The 18,658-nt window shown below is 44.4% G+C and overlaps 1 protein-coding gene across 1 annotated transcript in view; it reads left to right on the top strand.

Moving 5' to 3' along the window:
- The window catches only part of LOC124799297 (piezo-type mechanosensitive ion channel component), a 715,678-nt gene that overhangs the window by 318,003 nt on the left and 379,017 nt on the right, over positions 1-18,658 (top strand). The window contains exon 16 of the mRNA XM_047262884.1: positions 2,894-3,037. Coding sequence (XP_047118840.1) covers positions 2,894-3,037 — 144 coding nt within the window. The remainder of the gene's footprint in view (positions 1-2,893; positions 3,038-18,658) is intronic.

Genomic DNA, 18,658 nt, shown 5'->3' with positions numbered 1-18,658 from the left:
TCCCCCCCCCTCTGCCTGACTCCTCCCCCCCCCCCCCCCCCCTCTGCCTGACTCCTCCCTCCCCCCTCTGCCTGACTCCTCCCCCCTCTGCCTGACTCCTCCCCCCTCTGCCTGACTCCTCCCCCCTCTGCCTGACTCCTCCCCCCTCTGCCTGACTCCTCCCCCCTCTGCCTGACTCCTCCCCCCTCTGCCTGACTCCTCCCCCCTCTGCCTGACTCCTCCCCCCTCTGCCTGACTCCTCCCCCCTCTGCCTGACTCCTCCCCCCTCTGCCTGACTCCTCCCCCCCTCTGCCTGACTCCTCCCCCCCCTGCCTTACTCCTCCCCACCCTGCCTGACTCCTCCCCCCCCCCCTCTGCCTTACTCCTCCCCCCCCCCCTCTGCCTGACTCCTCCCCCCCCCCCTCTGCCTGACTCCTCCCCACCCCCCCCTCTGCCTGACTCCTCCTCCCCCCCTCTGCCTGACTCCTCCCCCCCCCCCCCCCTCTGCCTGACTCCTCCTCCCCCCCTCTGCCTGACTCGTCCCCCCCCCTCTGCCTGACTCGTCCCCCCCCCTCTGCCTGACTCGTCCCCCCCCCCTCTGCCTGACTCGTCCCCCCCCCCTCTGCCTGACTCGTCCCCCCCCTCTGCCTGACTCGTCCCCCCCCTCTGCCTGACTCGTCCCCCCCCTCTGCCTGACTCGTCCCCCCCCTCTGCCTGACTCGTCCCACCCTCTGCCTGACTCCCCCCCCCCTCTGCCTGACTCTCCCCCCCTCTGCCCGACTCCTCCACCCCCTCTGCCCGACTCCTCCACCCCCCCTGCCCGACTCCTCGACCCCCCCCCTGCCCGACTCTCCCCCCTCCCCCCCACCCCCCCTCGACGCCCCCCCCCCTCTGCCCGACTCTTCCCCCCGCAACTCCCCCCCCCTCTGTCCGACTCTTCCCCCCCCCCCACGACCCCCCTCCTCTGCCCGACTCTTCCCCCCCTGTGGCCCCACCCCTCTGCCCGACTCTTCCCCCCCCCCCCCGCGACCCCCCCCCCCTCTGCCCGACTCTTCCCCCCCCCCCCCCGCGACCCCCCCCCCCCCCCCTCTGCCCGACTCTTCCCCCCCCCCCCCTGCGACCGCCCCCTCTGCCCGACTCTTCCCCTCCTCTCGACCCCCCCCCTCTGCCCGACTTTCCCCCCCCCCCTCGACCCCCCCTCTGCCCGACTCTTCCCCCCCCTCGACCCCCCCTCTGCCCGACTCTTCCCCCCCCCCTCGACCCCCCCCCCTCTGCCCCCCCCTCTGCCCGACTCTTCCCTCCCCTCGACCCCCCCCCCCTCTGCCCGACTCTTCCCTCCCCTCGACCCCCCCCCCCCTCTGCCCGACTCTTCCCCCCCTCGACCCCTCCCCCCTCTGCCCGACTCTTCCCCCCCTCGACCCCTCCCCCCCTCTGCCCGACTCTTCCCCCCCTCGAACCCCCCCCCCCCTCTGCCCGACTCTTCCCCCCCCCCCACCTCCTGCCCGACTCTTCCCCCCCCCACCTCCTGCCGACTCTTCCCCCCCCCCCACCTCCGGCCCGACTCGTCCCCCCCCCCACCTTCTGCCCGACTCGTCCCCTCCCCCCACTTCCTGCCTTACTCGCCCCCCCCCCCCCCACTTCCTGCCTAACTCGTCCCCCCCCACCTCCTGCCTGACTCGTCCCACCACCTCTGCCTACTATGCTTGAGAACTAAGTAATAGTAAATGGGAAATGCCTTAACGTTCGCTTCCTTCAGGTGCCAGCCACTGCGCCGAGTGCCAGTTTAGTTTTTGCGTATCGTAAATGTTTGTCGATAAGAAAATTTTGACGTTGCAATTCGTGGGGAGGACGTGGTAAGGGGAGGGGGGCAGTGTGTCGTTGCCTGTTAACGAGGGTATTTAACTTATTTTCACCGACTTCACTCTGCCTATCTCCTCCCCTCTCTGCCTATCTCCTCATCCTCCCTTTTCTCTGTCCATCTCGTCCTCTGCCCTTCTTGTGTCCATCTCCCCTTTCTATCACTAAGTTATCACTCCGAGCTCAATAGCAGGCTGTTGGTTTATAATGGGAACCATACATAAATGAGTCCCTGTTATGGTTAATAGGATTCCCTCAAATCATTGACACGTCAAATACATATAATTTCTTTTTCCATTCATACGTCTTTCAAGATATTACAGACATATAAAATGGCTCTTTTATGGTGATTTGTGTGGTGACCAATTTTTGTCCTGGTACAAGCCTTACAGCCGAAGTGAAAGATAAATGCATTTCGTAGAAGGCATAATTGAACACTTCCTCAAGGCAAATGCCACGTCACCACAAATATATGAGAAATTTTCTGCACTATTAGCACATTTATTAGTCAATGTTGTTCATCCCTATTAATAGCAGATTACTTATATCCCAGCACAGTTCTGATGAAAGCTCTTTGAGAAGCATCTGTGCTGAAGATCTATCTTTGGTCCAGAAAGAGGTGAAATATGAAGCTATAAAATTGTTCTGCAATCTACCCATGGAAATAAAATGGGTAGAGGTATTCTCGAATAAAAGTAATTAGTCACATAACAGAAAAAACTGTAAATTGCCAGCAAGTGTGTGTGTGTGTGTGTGTGTGTGTGTGTGTGTGTGTTTTTTTTTTTTTTTGTAGGATAGTCCAATGGCTAATAATATTGAGCAGCAAACACCCCTCCCCCCTCCCTCTTACGATCTTAAGATTTCGTTTTTCCATTGATAGGAAGTATACAATCTGTTTTTATTTGTTATTTATTTGAGTATTTTATTTATGTTTTGGAGAGAATGTGATGACAACAATTGTCTATTTTTTTACATGTTTCTATGAGTAGGATCTAAAATATTATAATTCAAACTGAAGAATCCTTTCTGATGCATTTATTTTTGCTTAATTTTTTAGGCAGTTGGATATTGGGCTGGAAAGGTTTGATACAACACAACTGTTCACACGTCTTCTTACACCAACAGCATTTCTGGTTATGACAGTTATACAGCTCCATTATTTTCATAAAGAATTTTTGGAAATATCTGACATTAGAGCAAGGTAAGCTACCCATATTTATACTAATGATCACAAAATAATATTATTCAGGTAAGACTTAAGTTAAATGAGAATCTAATTAGTTGGGACCTCATACAGTACTTCTTCTGAAAAAACAAGCATGTGTTGATTATCTACTCTTTATGTCTGTAGTCTAATATATAGTAATCATTGCTTCACAGTATTATATTGAGAGATGAAAAGATTTGCTCATAGATTCATTTGTATAGTATTCATTTGTAATACGTTTCAGTGATAGATTGTACCCCAAGTAAGCAACAGGGGGGATACTGTACTGATTATGCTTATAACATCATTAGACCATTCTCTAAATAGAGATGAAGGTTCAGAAACTCACTGTATAAGTATTTTTTTGGAAGAATATGAGTGGTTGCTTCAAATAACTTTTATTTCTATGTCGTAAAAAAACTCACTACAGAGAACAAATATGACAGAGTCAACAAGAGTTACTATGCCGCCAGCAGGAAAGATAATCCTTTTACATTCCAAAGAGAACATTATTCACTTGTTGTTGTACATCATCTTGATGTCACCACATGGACCCCAGCCCCCTCCCCACTCCCTCTCCCCCCTCCCCCACCACCACTTAAAGCCAGGAATTCTTGGTATGCGAGGGAACTTGCTGGCCGGTCCTCTTGTAAGCAGTAGCTGCAGAAGTTGGTTGCGCCTTTCTGGTGGCTGTAGTGTCAGATTCGATATTTGTTGTTACCTGTTCCATGGAACTTTCCGTCAGTTTGGCCATTTCCTCCTCAGAATGCAATAGCTCGGGCTCAGTAAAAAGGGTATCCACTTCCATGTATGCTGGTTTGAGTGTCTTGATGGAAACAGTTACTTATTTTCTAGCTTTATTGATTCTGAAGGCATGGTTTTCCCTTCCTATCACTTTGTACGGATCAGCATACAGTGAAATAAGCTGGGGTGAACTACATCATCCCGAAGAAACACACGGGACATTGTTTCTGAGTCCTTGGGCATGAATACTTTTTGTCTGTCATGTCTGCTGGAATTGGTTGGTTGTTTGTGTGCTCTTCACTCACTTTCTGAGCCATTGTGCAAACTGCATACAAAAGTGTGGTTCTGTTTGCTGTGTGGGGTCGGGGAAGATTAGTACTTGTGGAGCCTGTAATTGTTCACCATAAACAAATTGCACTGGAGAGTGTTGATGTCCTTCTTTATTGCTGTTCGTAATCCCAGTATGACGAGGGAGAATGCTTCTGTGCACTCTGACATACCACACAATAGTGCCATCTTGAGTGTGTGGTGGAAATGTACCACCAGGCCGTTACTGGTGGGATTGTTGCTTGTGGTGTGTGGATGGTAGCATCCACATAACATGAGCTCATTGAATAGCTGGCTCTCATATTTTCCTCCCCGATCTGTGATAATTCATGTGGTAGGCTTAACCTGGAGAACCATGTATGTACCATTTTTTTGCCACTGACTCTATTGATATCTCAATAAGTATTGTGACTTCTGGCCACCTTGTAAAACAATCAGTGATTGCTAACAAATACTTTTGACCTGTAGAGCTCTGCAGAGAACTGTTGATGTCTGCATGGAGATGTGAAAACCTGCCTGCAGGTGTCAGAAATTGAACAATTGGTGCAAACACATGCCTTCCAGTCTTATTTTGCTGACATGTTAGACACATGCATGCCCACACCCAACAATCTTTCTGCCCTCCGGGCCGCAGCACTTTGGTAGCAACCATCTTAGCTGTAGCTCACAAGCATGAGTGTTGTAAATTGCACTGGACTTCAAAAACTTGCCTGCAATAGGGTTCTGGAATATAGGATCACTGTTGACCTTTTGTCGCATCACACCAAATTTCTTCTGAGACCTCTGGAAATGGTACTCATTTGAGTTGTATCTCGTGCCTCCTTCTTGGAGAGGACTGCATAGAAAATGATTTACATGGTGCTCCACTGTTAATGTGTGCCACCAAAAAGATCATAGACTGACACATTTCCTTGACATACACTCTGCAATCACATTCTCCTTTCCTGCTGTGTGTCACATGTCTATTGTGAATTGAGTTATATATTCAATGTGCTTGTACTGAGGTGGTGACTTAACCACAATACTTTGTTGGAAAATTGCCAACAGGGGCTTGTGGACTATGAAGACTGTAAAATGTCTCCCCTCTATGTCTGTATGAAAATGTTGGACTGTCTGGTATGTTGCAAGCAGTTCATGATTGATGGTGCTCCACTTTTCTTCTTGTTGCATCAAATTCTTGTAGAAGAATGCAAGTGGCTGCCACTTCCAGTCAGCCTTTTGTTGCAAGGCTTTGCCTACCACTGTCTGGCTTGCATCTACTATAATGGCTACGGCACTGCCTGGTTTTGGATGTCCTAGCAACACTTTCCATGAAAGATGTTCCTTGAGGTCCCAGAACACTGTTTTGGCTATGGAAGTCCATGTAATCTTTCAGTTACCTGTAGCATTCTTTTTGGTGAGCAGCATTGTGAGTGGTTCCTGGGTTACCATTAGTCTAGACAGCATCCATAATAGTTTAGCATGCCCATAAATTTACGACAGCCTTTGTAAGAACTGGGTAGAGGCATTTTCTCCACAGCTTTGACCCATTCAGGTAATGGTGCAAATTCTGCTGTTGAAACTAAGCACCTGAGGAAACAAACTTCACTCTTTCCCAGACACACTTCACTTCATTAATAATGATGCCATAATTTTGTGGCTGTGGGTAAGTTACGACAGGGGGACTGCATGCTGATCTACTGAAGCAGAGAATATTAAAATGTCATCCAAGTAACAAAACACAAATGGCAACTCCCTTAGCACTTTGTGCGTGAACCTCTGCCACATCCGTTCAGCATTCCTGAGACTGAATGACATTAAATTGTGTTTGGGAAATCCAAAAGGCCTGGTCATTGCTGTTTTTTAATATCCACTGGAGCCATGGGAATACACTTTTATACAGTCTGTCACATTTAATATTGTTGTGCCACTAGTGGTATTGTTGAAGTCCATCACGCGAGGAATAGGGTACAGATACAGAACTGTCTGTACAATGAGTGTTCTGTAATTGTCACATATCCTCCAGGATTTATCTTTCTGTGAAACCATGTGAATTGGTGATGTCCATGCACTATCAGAACTAGTTACAATACCTGTTTGTAGCAGCACTGAGAGCAGCCTCATGGAGCCCAGTGTCATGGATGACAGGAGAAAGATAGCCCTTGAATTGTATGGATTTGATACCGTATGCAATGTGTGCATTTCCTAATGGCAGTTGCAGGTTTTGTAAGTGCTGGGATGTCATGCAGTAATTTGTGAAACGTGTCATCTGCGGACAGTGTTCCAACATTGCTTGCCATAACCGAATTGTAGTGCCTTCTGGAGTTGTTCTTGTGTGGACCACCCATGTGCACCCCACATCATTTAGACATGGAATCGCAGCATTGAATCCCTATGCAGATGGCATGAAAGAGGTACCGGACATCTTCATGTAGCAAGCCACGGGCACCTCACACTGTATGAAAACCAACTCGGAAGGTGTTGTAGATACTGCTTTGCTAGTTGACTAAATCCAACATGAAGCTATAATTGTACAAAAGATCTGCACATTTAATAGGACCAGTCACATCTGCAGCTGTGAAAGTCCACAACGGGTGAAAAATTTGGTTGAGTTGTGATTCCAGTCGTCTCTCGCCATATGTCAGAATTCTTGAATTGTTGTCTCATGTCAGTACATGTTGTGTTGTTGCCCACCTTATGTATACTTTATTGGATAGACACTGATTTCTGACCATGTGTCCACCAGAAATTTTTCACCCCAACACAGTCGTGACAAACCATCATTGGAAATTACTGCCTGAGGTCAATGTTACATTTGTATGTAACATGTATTTCATACAGTTCCACATGCTTATATGGTTTCTGCTGAGTGTTTGCACCCTTTAATGCCTCTCTTTGCAATTTGGATAACTGCAGGGTTGAGTGCATTGGTAAACAAGGTTCCCAAAACATTTGGGACACCAGCACCATTGCCCAATCAATGGTTGTGGTTCAGCATTCTTATGCTTCTTTCAGATGTGACTATATACCTGTTGCTGATAGGTAGCTACTTGCATACTGAACTTGGCCACCTGTGCTGCCAGTTATTCAGTGTATCCTGTTGGCATGTGTTGTAATTATGAATTCTTCATGTTTGTTGCAGAGTTAATACTATTCTCATCTGTTCCCATGTCTGCCTCAGGGACCTCCTCTCACCTTATATTGATTTTTGCACACATAAAGGCCTGCCATAGACTGTTTGTGACAATGTCTGTAGTGTTGGCTAAGTACTAACGGTGTATTTGTCCTCTGCTGCAACATTGGTACAGAAGTTGGCTGAGAGTTTCCATAATTGTAGCTCCCATAAGGAGTATCCAGGAAGAAGATCTGATCCCATCGAAGTGTGAAGGGTTCTGAGTACCTGTGATGTGCTCTTGTCCTCCGTACAGTCTTCTGCAAAACATTTTTTTAAACATAGCTCCAGGGATAAGGTATATCGTTGTATGAGTGCCTCCTTGAGTGTAACATAGTTCTGTTGTCCCAAGGCATCCTCCATCGCTTCTGTAACTTCCAAACTCAAGTGTACAACCACTATATTGAATTTTAATATTTTAATACTCAGCCTGTGTGTGAACCAAAGCTGCAGTCTCTTGGCCCAGAATGACAGAAGCTTAACATTCCCATGATGCAAATTACCTGTCAAGGATCCTGATCCAATGAAAAACCCTGTTCCATTTTAACTTTTGCCACTGATGTTTGGGTTGGCAAATCCATTTCTTTCAACAGTATGTTTCTCTGTTTTTTTTTTTTTCCTTCAGGGTCATCACTTAAGGTACTCGTGATGTAAGTATGTATTGCAGATCAATACCAAGGGTTGCTTCACATAACTATTTATTTCTATCTCGCAAAACACACATTACTAAGAACAAATATAAGAGAGTCGACATGAGTTACTATGCCAACAGAGGCAAAGATAATCCTTTTACTCTCGAAAGGGAACACTATTCACTTGTTGTGGTGCACTGTCTGCTTGATGTCACCACAAAGTAAACAGAAAAAGTGTCTTACATGTCACTGGTATAATAAGCAAAGGTCTTATGACCAACTCGGCAGACATAGCCCAAGACATGACAGAACATTTAATAAAAGTGATAGCTACTACCAGTCAGTAGCTAGTCTTTCACTATCTCACAACTATCACTTACAGGTGGAAAGGGGAGTTAGGAAAATTAATGAGGAAGTTTTGAACTCCCCTCTCCGTGTGGAGACTGGATTCAGTACTGTATATAGTTCAGGACACATCATCTGGTCACTATAAATGCCCTACACCATAGTGTGGCACCTCATAGGGAATGCAGTTATCGTTACTTTGTTCAACCACATGTGGGGAGAGAGGGAGAGTTTGAGCTCATGTGTTCACAAATTTCTCTGACTGATTTATACTTTCCATTTTAATTACTAGAGGTCAACCAGCCACAGTTCTAAGGCTTTAATGTTATTATTGAATCATGTACTAAGAATTATGTTATTCTAGCTGTAGCACAAGATGAATCTGAGTAGCAAAACTAAAAATGATGGCTTAGCATTAAGGATGACATGATAAGTTTAAATTTTATTGTAAGCTGTACTGCAAAATTCTAAACACAGTCATCAGTATATAAAAATGTGTGTATTTTCAAAATAATAATAATAACATGCTAAATAATACAAATTATGGATACAATATTACTGGAACATACCAACACAAAATCACACATTTGCTATACATGGGTGAGCTAAAACTACTGGCAACAACAAATCAACAACTCAACCAATTACTAAAGATAACAGAAGTATTCAGCAATGATATAAATATGGCTTTTGGAACAGACAAATGTAAGAAAAATAGCACAGTCAAGGGAAAACACACTAAACAAGGAGATTACATACTGGATAACCACAACGACTGCATAGAAGCAATGGAAAAAACAGATGCCTATAAATATCTAGGATACAGACAAAAAATAGGAATAGATAATACAAATATTAAAGAAGAACTAAAAGAAAAATATAGACAAAGACTAACAAAAATACTGAAAACAGAATTGACAGCAAGAAACAAGACAAAAGCTATAAATACTTATGCTACACCAATATTGACATACTCATTTGGAGTAGTTAAATGAAGTAACACAGGCCTAGAAGCACTCAATACACTTACACGATCACAATGCCACAAATATAGAATACATCACATACATTCAGCAACAGAAAGATTCACATTAAGCAGAAAGGAAGGAGGAAGGGGATTTATCCACATAAAAAACCTACATTATGGACAGGTAGAAAATTTAAGAAAATTCTTTCTAGAACCAGCAGAAACTAGCAAAATACACAAAGCAATCACTCACATGAATACATCGGCTACACCACTGCAATTTCATAACCACTTCTACAACCCTTTAGATCACATAACATCAACAGATACAAAGAAAGTAAATTGGAAAAAGAAAACACTACATGGCAAGCACCCGTATCATCTAACACAGCCACACATTGATCAAGGTGCATCCAACACATGGCTAAGAAAAGGCAATATATACAGTGAGACGGAAGGATTCATGATTGCAATACAGGATCAAACAATGAACACCAGATATTACAGCAAGCATATTATTAAAGATCCCAATACCACAACAGATAAATGCAGACTTTGCAAACAACAAATAGAAATAGTAGATCACATCACAAGCGGATGTACAATACTAGCAAATACAGAATACCCCAGAAGACACGACAATGTAGCAAAAATAATACATCAACAACTTGCCATACAACATAAACTAATAAAACAACATGTTCCCACATACAAGTATGCACCACAAAATGTACTGGAGAATGATTGAATACAAATTATACTGGAACAGAACCATTATAAGAGATAAAACAACACCACATAACAAACCTGACATCATACTCACCAATAAAAAGAAGAAATTAACACAACTAATCGAAATATTCATACCCAATACAACAAATATACAGAAGAAAACAGGAGAAAAAATTGAAAAATACATCCAACTGGCTGAGGAAGTTAAGGACATGTGGCATCAGGATAAAGTTGACATTGTACCAATTATACTATCAACTACAGGAGTCATACCACACAATATCCACCAGTACATCAACACAATACAGCTACATCCAAACTTATATATACAACTACAGAAATCTGTAATTATTGATACATGTTCAATTACCCAAAAGTTCCTAAATGCAATGTAACATATACCACACAGTTAAAAGGAAGTCACGCTTGATCAAGGTCCGTGTCACTTCCATTTTTAACCAGACATAACATCTGAGAAAGGAAAGAAACAATAATAATAATAATAATAATAATAATAATAATAACAATAATAAGCTCCTTCAACAACACAGTGAAAACAGTTTGGATCATAGTAAAAAGTGGGACAGGAAAACTGAAATGGGAGTATGAAGAAATTAATATTAAAAGACAGTCCTAAGTTGAATAATCTCTTAATTGGCTCAAAAATGATGTGTTTCACAGAGCAGGCCATCATCACGTTGTATTTAAACCTTTCAAAGTTTACAAAATCATTTTTTAAAAGATACTTCCGCCATTGGACTGTTAATCATTCATTTATTGTACACAATGATTAATGTCAAATGGTGGAAATTCCTTTCAAAAAATTCTATGTGACTATGTTTCCCCATTAAGGAAAGATCATATGGCAAATAATGTCTCACCCCATCTTAAGCCTTGTTGGCTGTTATGAACTTTTTCAAATATTATAAGTTAATATTTCACAAGCATTTGGCTTCGCTGCTATTACAACCCAGACATAATGTTTACCAAATTTTGTTACAGCCAGTAAGGCCTAAGGTGTTTCTGGACCTGATTCGCCAAACTTTGATAGGTTTAAGAAGAATGTGATGATGCCCTACCCGGGTGAAACACATCATTTTTGAGCCAATATAAAGCATTCTGCAACATAGGACTGTCTTTTAATATTACTTGCAATAGAGTAGCGGAAAATCCAGGGCTGATTGTGACAGTATTATGAAAAGGATAGTTGCTCCTCACCATACAGCAGAGATACAGAGTTGCAGAGAGGCACAACAAAAAGACTGTCAGAAAGTAAGCTTTCAGCCAACAAAACCATCATCGGAAGTAGACAAAACACACACACACACACACACACACACACACACACACACACACACACACACATACACTCCTGGAAATTGAAATAAGAACACCGTGAATTCATTGTCCCAGGAAGGGGAAACTTTATTGACACATTCCTGGGGTCAGATACATCACATGATCACACTGACAGAACCACAGGCACATAGACACAGGCAACAGAGCATGCACAATGTCGGCACTAGTACAGTGTATATCCACCTTTTGCAGCAATGCAGGCTGCTATTCTCCCATGGAGACGATCGTAGAGATGCTGGATGTAGTCCTGTGGAACGGCTTGCCATGCCATTTCCACCTGGCGCCTCAGTTGGACCAGCGTTCGTGCTGGACGTGCAGACCGCGTGAGACGACGCTTCATCCAGTCCCAAACATGCTCAATGGGGGACAGATCCGGAGATCTTGCTGGCCAGGGTAGTTGACTTACACCTTCTAGAGCACGTTGGGTGGCACGGGATACATGCGGACGTGCATTGTCCTGTTGGAACAGCAAGTTCCCTTGCCGGTCTAGGAATGGTAGAACGATGGGTTCGATGACGGTTTGGATGTACCGTGCACTATTCAGTGTCCCCTCGACGATCACCAGTGGTGTACGGCCAGTGTAGGAGATCGCTCCCCACACCATGATGCCGGGTGTTGGCCCTGTGTGCCTCGGTCGTATGCAGTCCTGATTGTGGCGCTCACCTGCACGGCGCCAAACGCGCATACGACCATCATTGGCACCAAGGCAGAAGCGACTCTCATCGCTGAAGACGACACGTATCCATTCGTCCCTCCATTCACGCCTGTCGCGACACCACTGGAGGCGGGCTGCACGATGTTGGGGCGTGAGCGGAAGACGGCCTAACGGTGTGCGGGACCGTAGCCCAGCTTCATGGAGACGGTTGCGAATGGTCCTCGCCGATACCCCATGAGCAACAGCGTCCCTAATTTGCTGGGAAGTGGCGGTGCGGTCCCCTACGGCACTGCGTAGGATCCTACGGTCTTGGCGTGCATCCGTGCGTCGCTGCGGTCCGGTCCCAGGTGGACGGGCACGTGCACCTTCCGCCGACCACTGGCGACAACATCGATGTACTGTGGAGATCTCACGCCCCACGTGTTGAGCAATTCGGCGGTACGTCCACCCGGCCTCCTGTATGCCCACTATACGCCCTCGCTCAAAGTCCGTCAACTGCACATACGGTTCACGTCCACGCTGTCGCGGCATGCTACCAGTGTTAAAGACTGCGATGGAGCTCCGTATGCCACGGCAAACTGGCTGACACTGACGGCGGCGGTGCACAAATGCTGCGCAGCTAGCGCCATTCGACGGCCAACACCGCGGTTCCTGGTGTGTCCGCTGTGCCGTGCGTGTGATCATTGCTTGTACAGCCCTCTCGCAGTGTCCGGAGCAAGTATGGTGGGTCTGACACACCGGTGTCAATGTGTTCTTTTTTCCATTTCCAGGAGTGTATATATGCACACAATCTCTGACTGCTGAGGCCAGACTGCAAGCAGCAGTGCATGATGGGAGAAGCAGCCAGGTGGTGGGTGTGAGGAAGAGGCTGGGGAGGGGAAGGGGAAGGATGGCAGGGTAGGGGTTGGGGATGGTAAATTGCTGCTTTTAGGAGCATACAGGGATGAGGTGGAGAGAGGGTAGAGCAGTAAGATGCGATTGGGATGTTGGACGGAGGGCAGAGGAAAGTGGGAGGTAGCAGAAAAGGAGAAAATAAAAAGCCGTGGGTGCGTTGGTGGAATGGGAACAGGGAAGGGGCTAGGTGGGTAAGGAAAATGACTAATGAAGGTTGAGGCCAGGAGGTTATGGGAATGTAGGATACATTGCAGGGAGAGTTCCCACCTGTGCTGTTCATAAAAGCACAGATGACACCAACTGTGAAGCAATAATTGAAATAAAGAACATTGTGTTGAGCAGCGTGCTCAGCAAAGGGTGGTCCAAATTTTCCAGGGTCACAGTTTGTCGGTGGCCTTTCATGCAGACAGAGAGCTTTTTGGTTGTCATGCCCACATAGAATGCAGCACAGTGTTTGCAACTTAGCTTGTAGATCGCATGACTGGTTTCATAGATAGTCCTGCCTTTAATGGGATAGGTGATGCTTGTGACTGGACTGTAGTACACAGTGATGGGAGGATGTATGGGGCAGGTCTTGCATGTAGGTCTATTATGGGGATATGAACCACGAGGCAAGAGGTCGGGAGCAAGGACAGTGTAGGGATGGATGACGATATTGTGTAGGTTCAGTGGGTGGCAGAATGCCATTGTGGGCAGGGCTGGAAGGATAGTGGGTAGCACATTCTTCACTTCAGGAGATGTTGAGAGGTGGTTGAAATCCTGGTGAAGAATATGATTCAGTTGTCTCAGCCCTGGTGGTACTGAGTCATGAGGGGGAATGCTCCTCTGCAGCCAGACGGTAGCAAATGGGGGAGAAGGTGTTGAGTTTCTAGAGGAATGTGGGTAGGGTATCCTCACCCTCAGTATACATCAGAAGATGTGGTCAGTGAATCTGAACCAGGTAGGAGGTTTGGGATTCTGGGAGTGTAGGAAGGATTCCTCTAGATGGCCTATGAATGGGTTCATATAGGATGGTGCCATGTCTTCAGATTTGAGGTACAGTTATGGGCACCTGCATGGTACTATTCTATGCCAACCTATTCATGGGCCATTTAGAGGGATCCTTCCAGCACACACAGAATCCCAAACCCCTAACCCAGTTCAAATTCATTGATGACATCTTTGTGATGTAGATTGTGGGTGGGAACAACCTATCCACATTCCTCCAGAACCTCAACACCTTCTCCCCAATTTACTTCAGCTGGTCCTAGTCAATCCAACAAGCCACATTCCTCAATTTCGACCTCCATCTCAAACATGGCTAAATCAGTACCTCTGTCCATATCCAACCTACCAACCACCAGCAATATCTCCAATTTAACAGCTGCAACCCATACCATGCCAAGAAGTCATTTCCATATAACCTAGCCACCCATGGCCACCGCATCTGTAGTGACGAGTGGCCCCTCTCGAAATATATCGAGGGACTCACTGAGGCCTTGTACAAAAATAAATCTCCTGTACCTCATCTCTCCAATCTCCCACTGCCTCCCAAAGTTCTATCATCTGGCCACAGAGTAACATTCCCTCACGACTCAGTTCCACCAGGATTGAAGCAACTGAATTGCATTCTCCACCAGGGTTCTGAGTACTTCTCATCATTCCCATGAAAGAGGAATGTCTTACCCACTATCCTTCCACCCCTTCCCCAGTGGTATTCTGCCATCCAGTGAACTTACATAATATCCTTATCCATCCCTACACAACCCTTGCTCCCAACCCCTTGCCTTATGGCTCATATCTCTGTAATAGACGTAGATGCAAGACATATCCCCTACACCCTCCCACCACCATGCACTGCAGTCCGGTCATAAACATCTCCTAACCCATCAAGAGCAGTGAATCCTGTCACGTGATTACAAGTTAAGCTGCAACCACTGTGCTGCATTCTATGTGGGCATGACAACCAACAAGATGTCTGTCTGCGTGTAGCCAAGAAATACCTGAACCACCCTACTGCTGAGCACAATGCCCAACATGACGTTCTTTGTTTCAATGACTGGTTCACAGCCTGTGCCATCTGGATCCCTCCCATCAACATCAGCTTTCCTGAATCCACAGATGGGAACTCTCCCTGCAATATATATGTTCCCATAACCCTCCCAGCCTCAACCTTTGTTAGTTAGTTTCCTTACCCGTATAGCCCCTTCCCTGTTCTGATTCCAGCACTACACAGCCCTCTTTTCCACCAACACACCCACGGTCTTTTTACTTTTCTCTTTTTCTTCCCCCCCCCCCCCCCCCCTCCCCACCCCTTCCAAACTCTGTCTAGCCTCCCAACTGCACCTTGCTGCCCTACCCTCTCTCCACCTCATCCCTGAATGCTCCCACAAGCAGCACATTACGGTCCCCCAACACTACCCTGCTATCACTCTCCTTCCCCATTCCAGCTTCCTCCTTACCCCCACCACCTGGTTGCCTTTCCCATCAAGCGCTGCTGATCACAGTCTGGCCTCAGCAGACAGAGACTGTGGTCATGTGTGTGCGAGCTGTGTTTGTGTGAGTGATTGTGTTTATGTTTGTTTCCGATGAAGGTCTTGTTCACCAAAAGCTTATTTTTTGAGAGTATTTTTGGTGTGGCTGTCTGTATCTCAGTACCTTGGTGAGTAACATTTATCCTTCTCATAATACATGTAACTACAATAGAAGTTTGCTGTACCACCACACCAGAATAGACTGGAATTAATTTGATGAAGAAATTTCTCAAAGAATTAATAATCGGCTCACCAAAGGTAGCCACAAAATTGTAGACTTTTTGATAACATTTTTTGTCATTAGAAGATAATTTAATTTTAAACACATTGTTATTAGATAGTGTATCGATTTTATGAAAAAGCATTCTAAAATAAATTTTCTTGTGATAATGAAGGCATCAGTAGTATTATAATAAAATGTTGTTCCGATGAATACAAAGTTACTTACTCAATTAATCTTTCATAGTAATATTTTCCCAGACATACTTAAATGTGCTGTTGTCAAGCCTCTTCACAAAAAAGGAGATGCAACATAAGTAAAGAATCACAATCATCCTCATATTGTCACCAATACTTTCAAACCAAGGTCATTGTGTACATTTGAGTTCACAACCAGCACTGATAAATGTTCTCAGTAAGAAAAAAAAAACTGTCTACTGAACAACCTACATTTATCTTAACATACAATATACTGGAATCAATAAATCAGAAATGATTACCACTGGAATTATTTTGAGAGCTGGTTAAGGCTTTAGATTGTGTGAATCATGATGTCCTCATGCAAAAGTCAAAACTTTCTCAAGTATAAGACACACACTTTTACTTGGCCTCTCTGAGATTAGTGGAAATCGGCTGATTTCATGTCACTACAGAACATTTAGGCTTGTTGCCAACGTTAGTTACACGATAGTACTGTGGGCCATAAGTGTAAGTAGCCCTTCTGAATGTAATGTTGATCTGACCATAGAGATTGTTAAAATTATTTACAAAGTTGAGCGAAGCGGCTGCACCTGGTCCATCTAGTGACTTGCCATCAACTTTTGTGTTACTTTTGCGATACAGTAATCCGTGACACATTCGTTTTGTCACTTTTGCAATACAGTAATCCATGACACGTTCATTTCTTTTATAAGCTGCAATACATAAGCTGAATGCTCTGGGTGGAGGCGGTGGTGCTTGTCTCAGCAGGCAATGTGCTAAGGGCTGGTCCTAAGCTTCCACTCCCAGCAGTCTCTACTCAAGACCCAAGTAAAAGTGTGCAGTTGGTAGTAGACACAACAAATTTGTTGTTTTTGACTTCTCTACCTGACAGGAAACATCGCATCAGTCCCTGTTGACCATATAGCAGCAGGTACTTGGAAATTGAAGCACTTGTAAGTGGTAAACTGTAGGCTCTTTTTTGGTTCCTCTATTGTTTCTGATATTCCACTTTGCTTTATTGGAAGAGTCGATGTTCTTCTTTTTGCTGAAGATGCCATAGGAATAGAACTTACTACCAGTCTTCATACTGAAAACGGGGCTAATGTATATTTGAAAATATTGACAATTGGTTAAAGGCAAATGGATTACCATTAAGTTTTGACAAGACTTAGAATATGCAGTTGAGTACTTCTCATAGAAAACCTCACAAAAATAGTCTACTCAAATAATAAAGTGCAAGAAGTAGCAAGTTTTTAGTTCATGGGAAAATACAAGCTGACACACGAAAAACTGGCCCCAAGTACTGGACTGCTCATAGTCACCAGCCAGTTGTCATCTATTGTTTCAAAGCTGTTGTGACTATGGTTTTTTATTGTCCATATGAAAGCCATTATGACTTAGTTAAAACATAAGAAGTAAATATCTCAGCAAGATGTAGCCTCTTCAAGAAAGAATCCCAATAATGGAGGCGTATGTGTCTACGGGTTCATTTAAGGAAACATGGGACTGTTTGCAAAAATGTTTCCTCATATTTCCAACCAGCAAACAGTGGTATACTGGATTTTGGACAATGTGGTGTACTATAGAGTCAGTTGCAAGTGCAATAAAGAATCGAGCCCTGTCCGTTCATACACCTGCTGTGATCACGGATAGTTGAACACAAACGATTCAGAGTCCAAAGAACTAAACAAGTAAATTGTTGCAACAAGTGAACATTTTGCGTTGGTCTTGTCAACGTGTTTAATGTTGGATGCACTGCTGTATTTCATAACTGATGAAGCCTGGTTCCATCTGACATTACATGCAAACTCCCAGAACACCAGATACTGGTCAACATCCAATATGTTCATGTTTGGGGGAGGGGGAAGGAGTACGGTGTGCCATATCAGCAAGTAGGATTGTGCGTCCTATATTTTTTGAGACAGCACAACTGGGTTTCACCTGTGGATCTATTCTGAAAGAATGTAGTCCATGCTGCCTTTCTCAAAAGATATAATCTGATAAATTTTAAAAGATTTCTGCTCCTACTAAAAACACACAAAATTTCCTGAAGTTTTTTATAAATGCCCACACAGTAGTACTGCAACTAATTACATTACTTCACAATAAATACAGTGTTAACTGTTAAACAATGAGTAAACTCTCAGTATAAACACAACAGAAGCAATCATGATGCGTTCACAGGTTATCCAACATTAGAGACAGAAAATTCATAGAAAATAAACAAGTGAGAACCAAGATCTTTCAGCAGAGGTGTCTGCATGATGTATGGACATCGCCATATGTGCATCCATTTTAAAAATTCTTGTAATTTTTGGACTTCCTCCAGTCAAATTTCCTCGAAGCTAACTTTTTCTTGTTCAGAAAACTATAGTGAATTTTTTAAGAGAAAAAATTAAAAATAAGTTTTTGACACTTATTCATGTACTAGTCCTCTTAGTGGAACATAAAACTGTGATCGCCCTTCCCACTTCTGCTATTTGTTGCATTCACTTCACTTAGTGTGAGGTAATCTTTTCACATGAAATCTTGTAGGTGTCATTTTTGCAACCAAAAAATAGTTGCAACTCCTTAATGCTTTTATTAATTTTTAATAGTGTTATTTTATTTGTTAAACAACTGTGTAAAAATTATGGTTTTTGTCACTGGGAATCTAAGCATCTGGGGGTGAGAGGCCAATTTCCTTGGAATACCTAGGCCTGAGTGTCAGTCAGTATTTTTGTGCATAAATACTGCTGATAAAGGATAGCAGAACTTTAACCATTTGAAGAATGAGATATACCACATCTAGAAGCTTCTAATATGTTAATAAAGTTCCTAAGTCATTAAACTATTAAAAGCTTTGTAGCTACCCATGGGTAATAGTGCTGCTTTTT

The sequence above is a fragment of the Schistocerca piceifrons genome, chromosome 5 (genome assembly GCF_021461385.2).
Source record: "Schistocerca piceifrons isolate TAMUIC-IGC-003096 chromosome 5, iqSchPice1.1, whole genome shotgun sequence".
In the NCBI taxonomy this organism is placed as follows: Eukaryota; Metazoa; Arthropoda; class Insecta; order Orthoptera; family Acrididae; genus Schistocerca; species Schistocerca piceifrons.
This window is presented reverse-complemented; position numbering and strand designations above follow the sequence as displayed.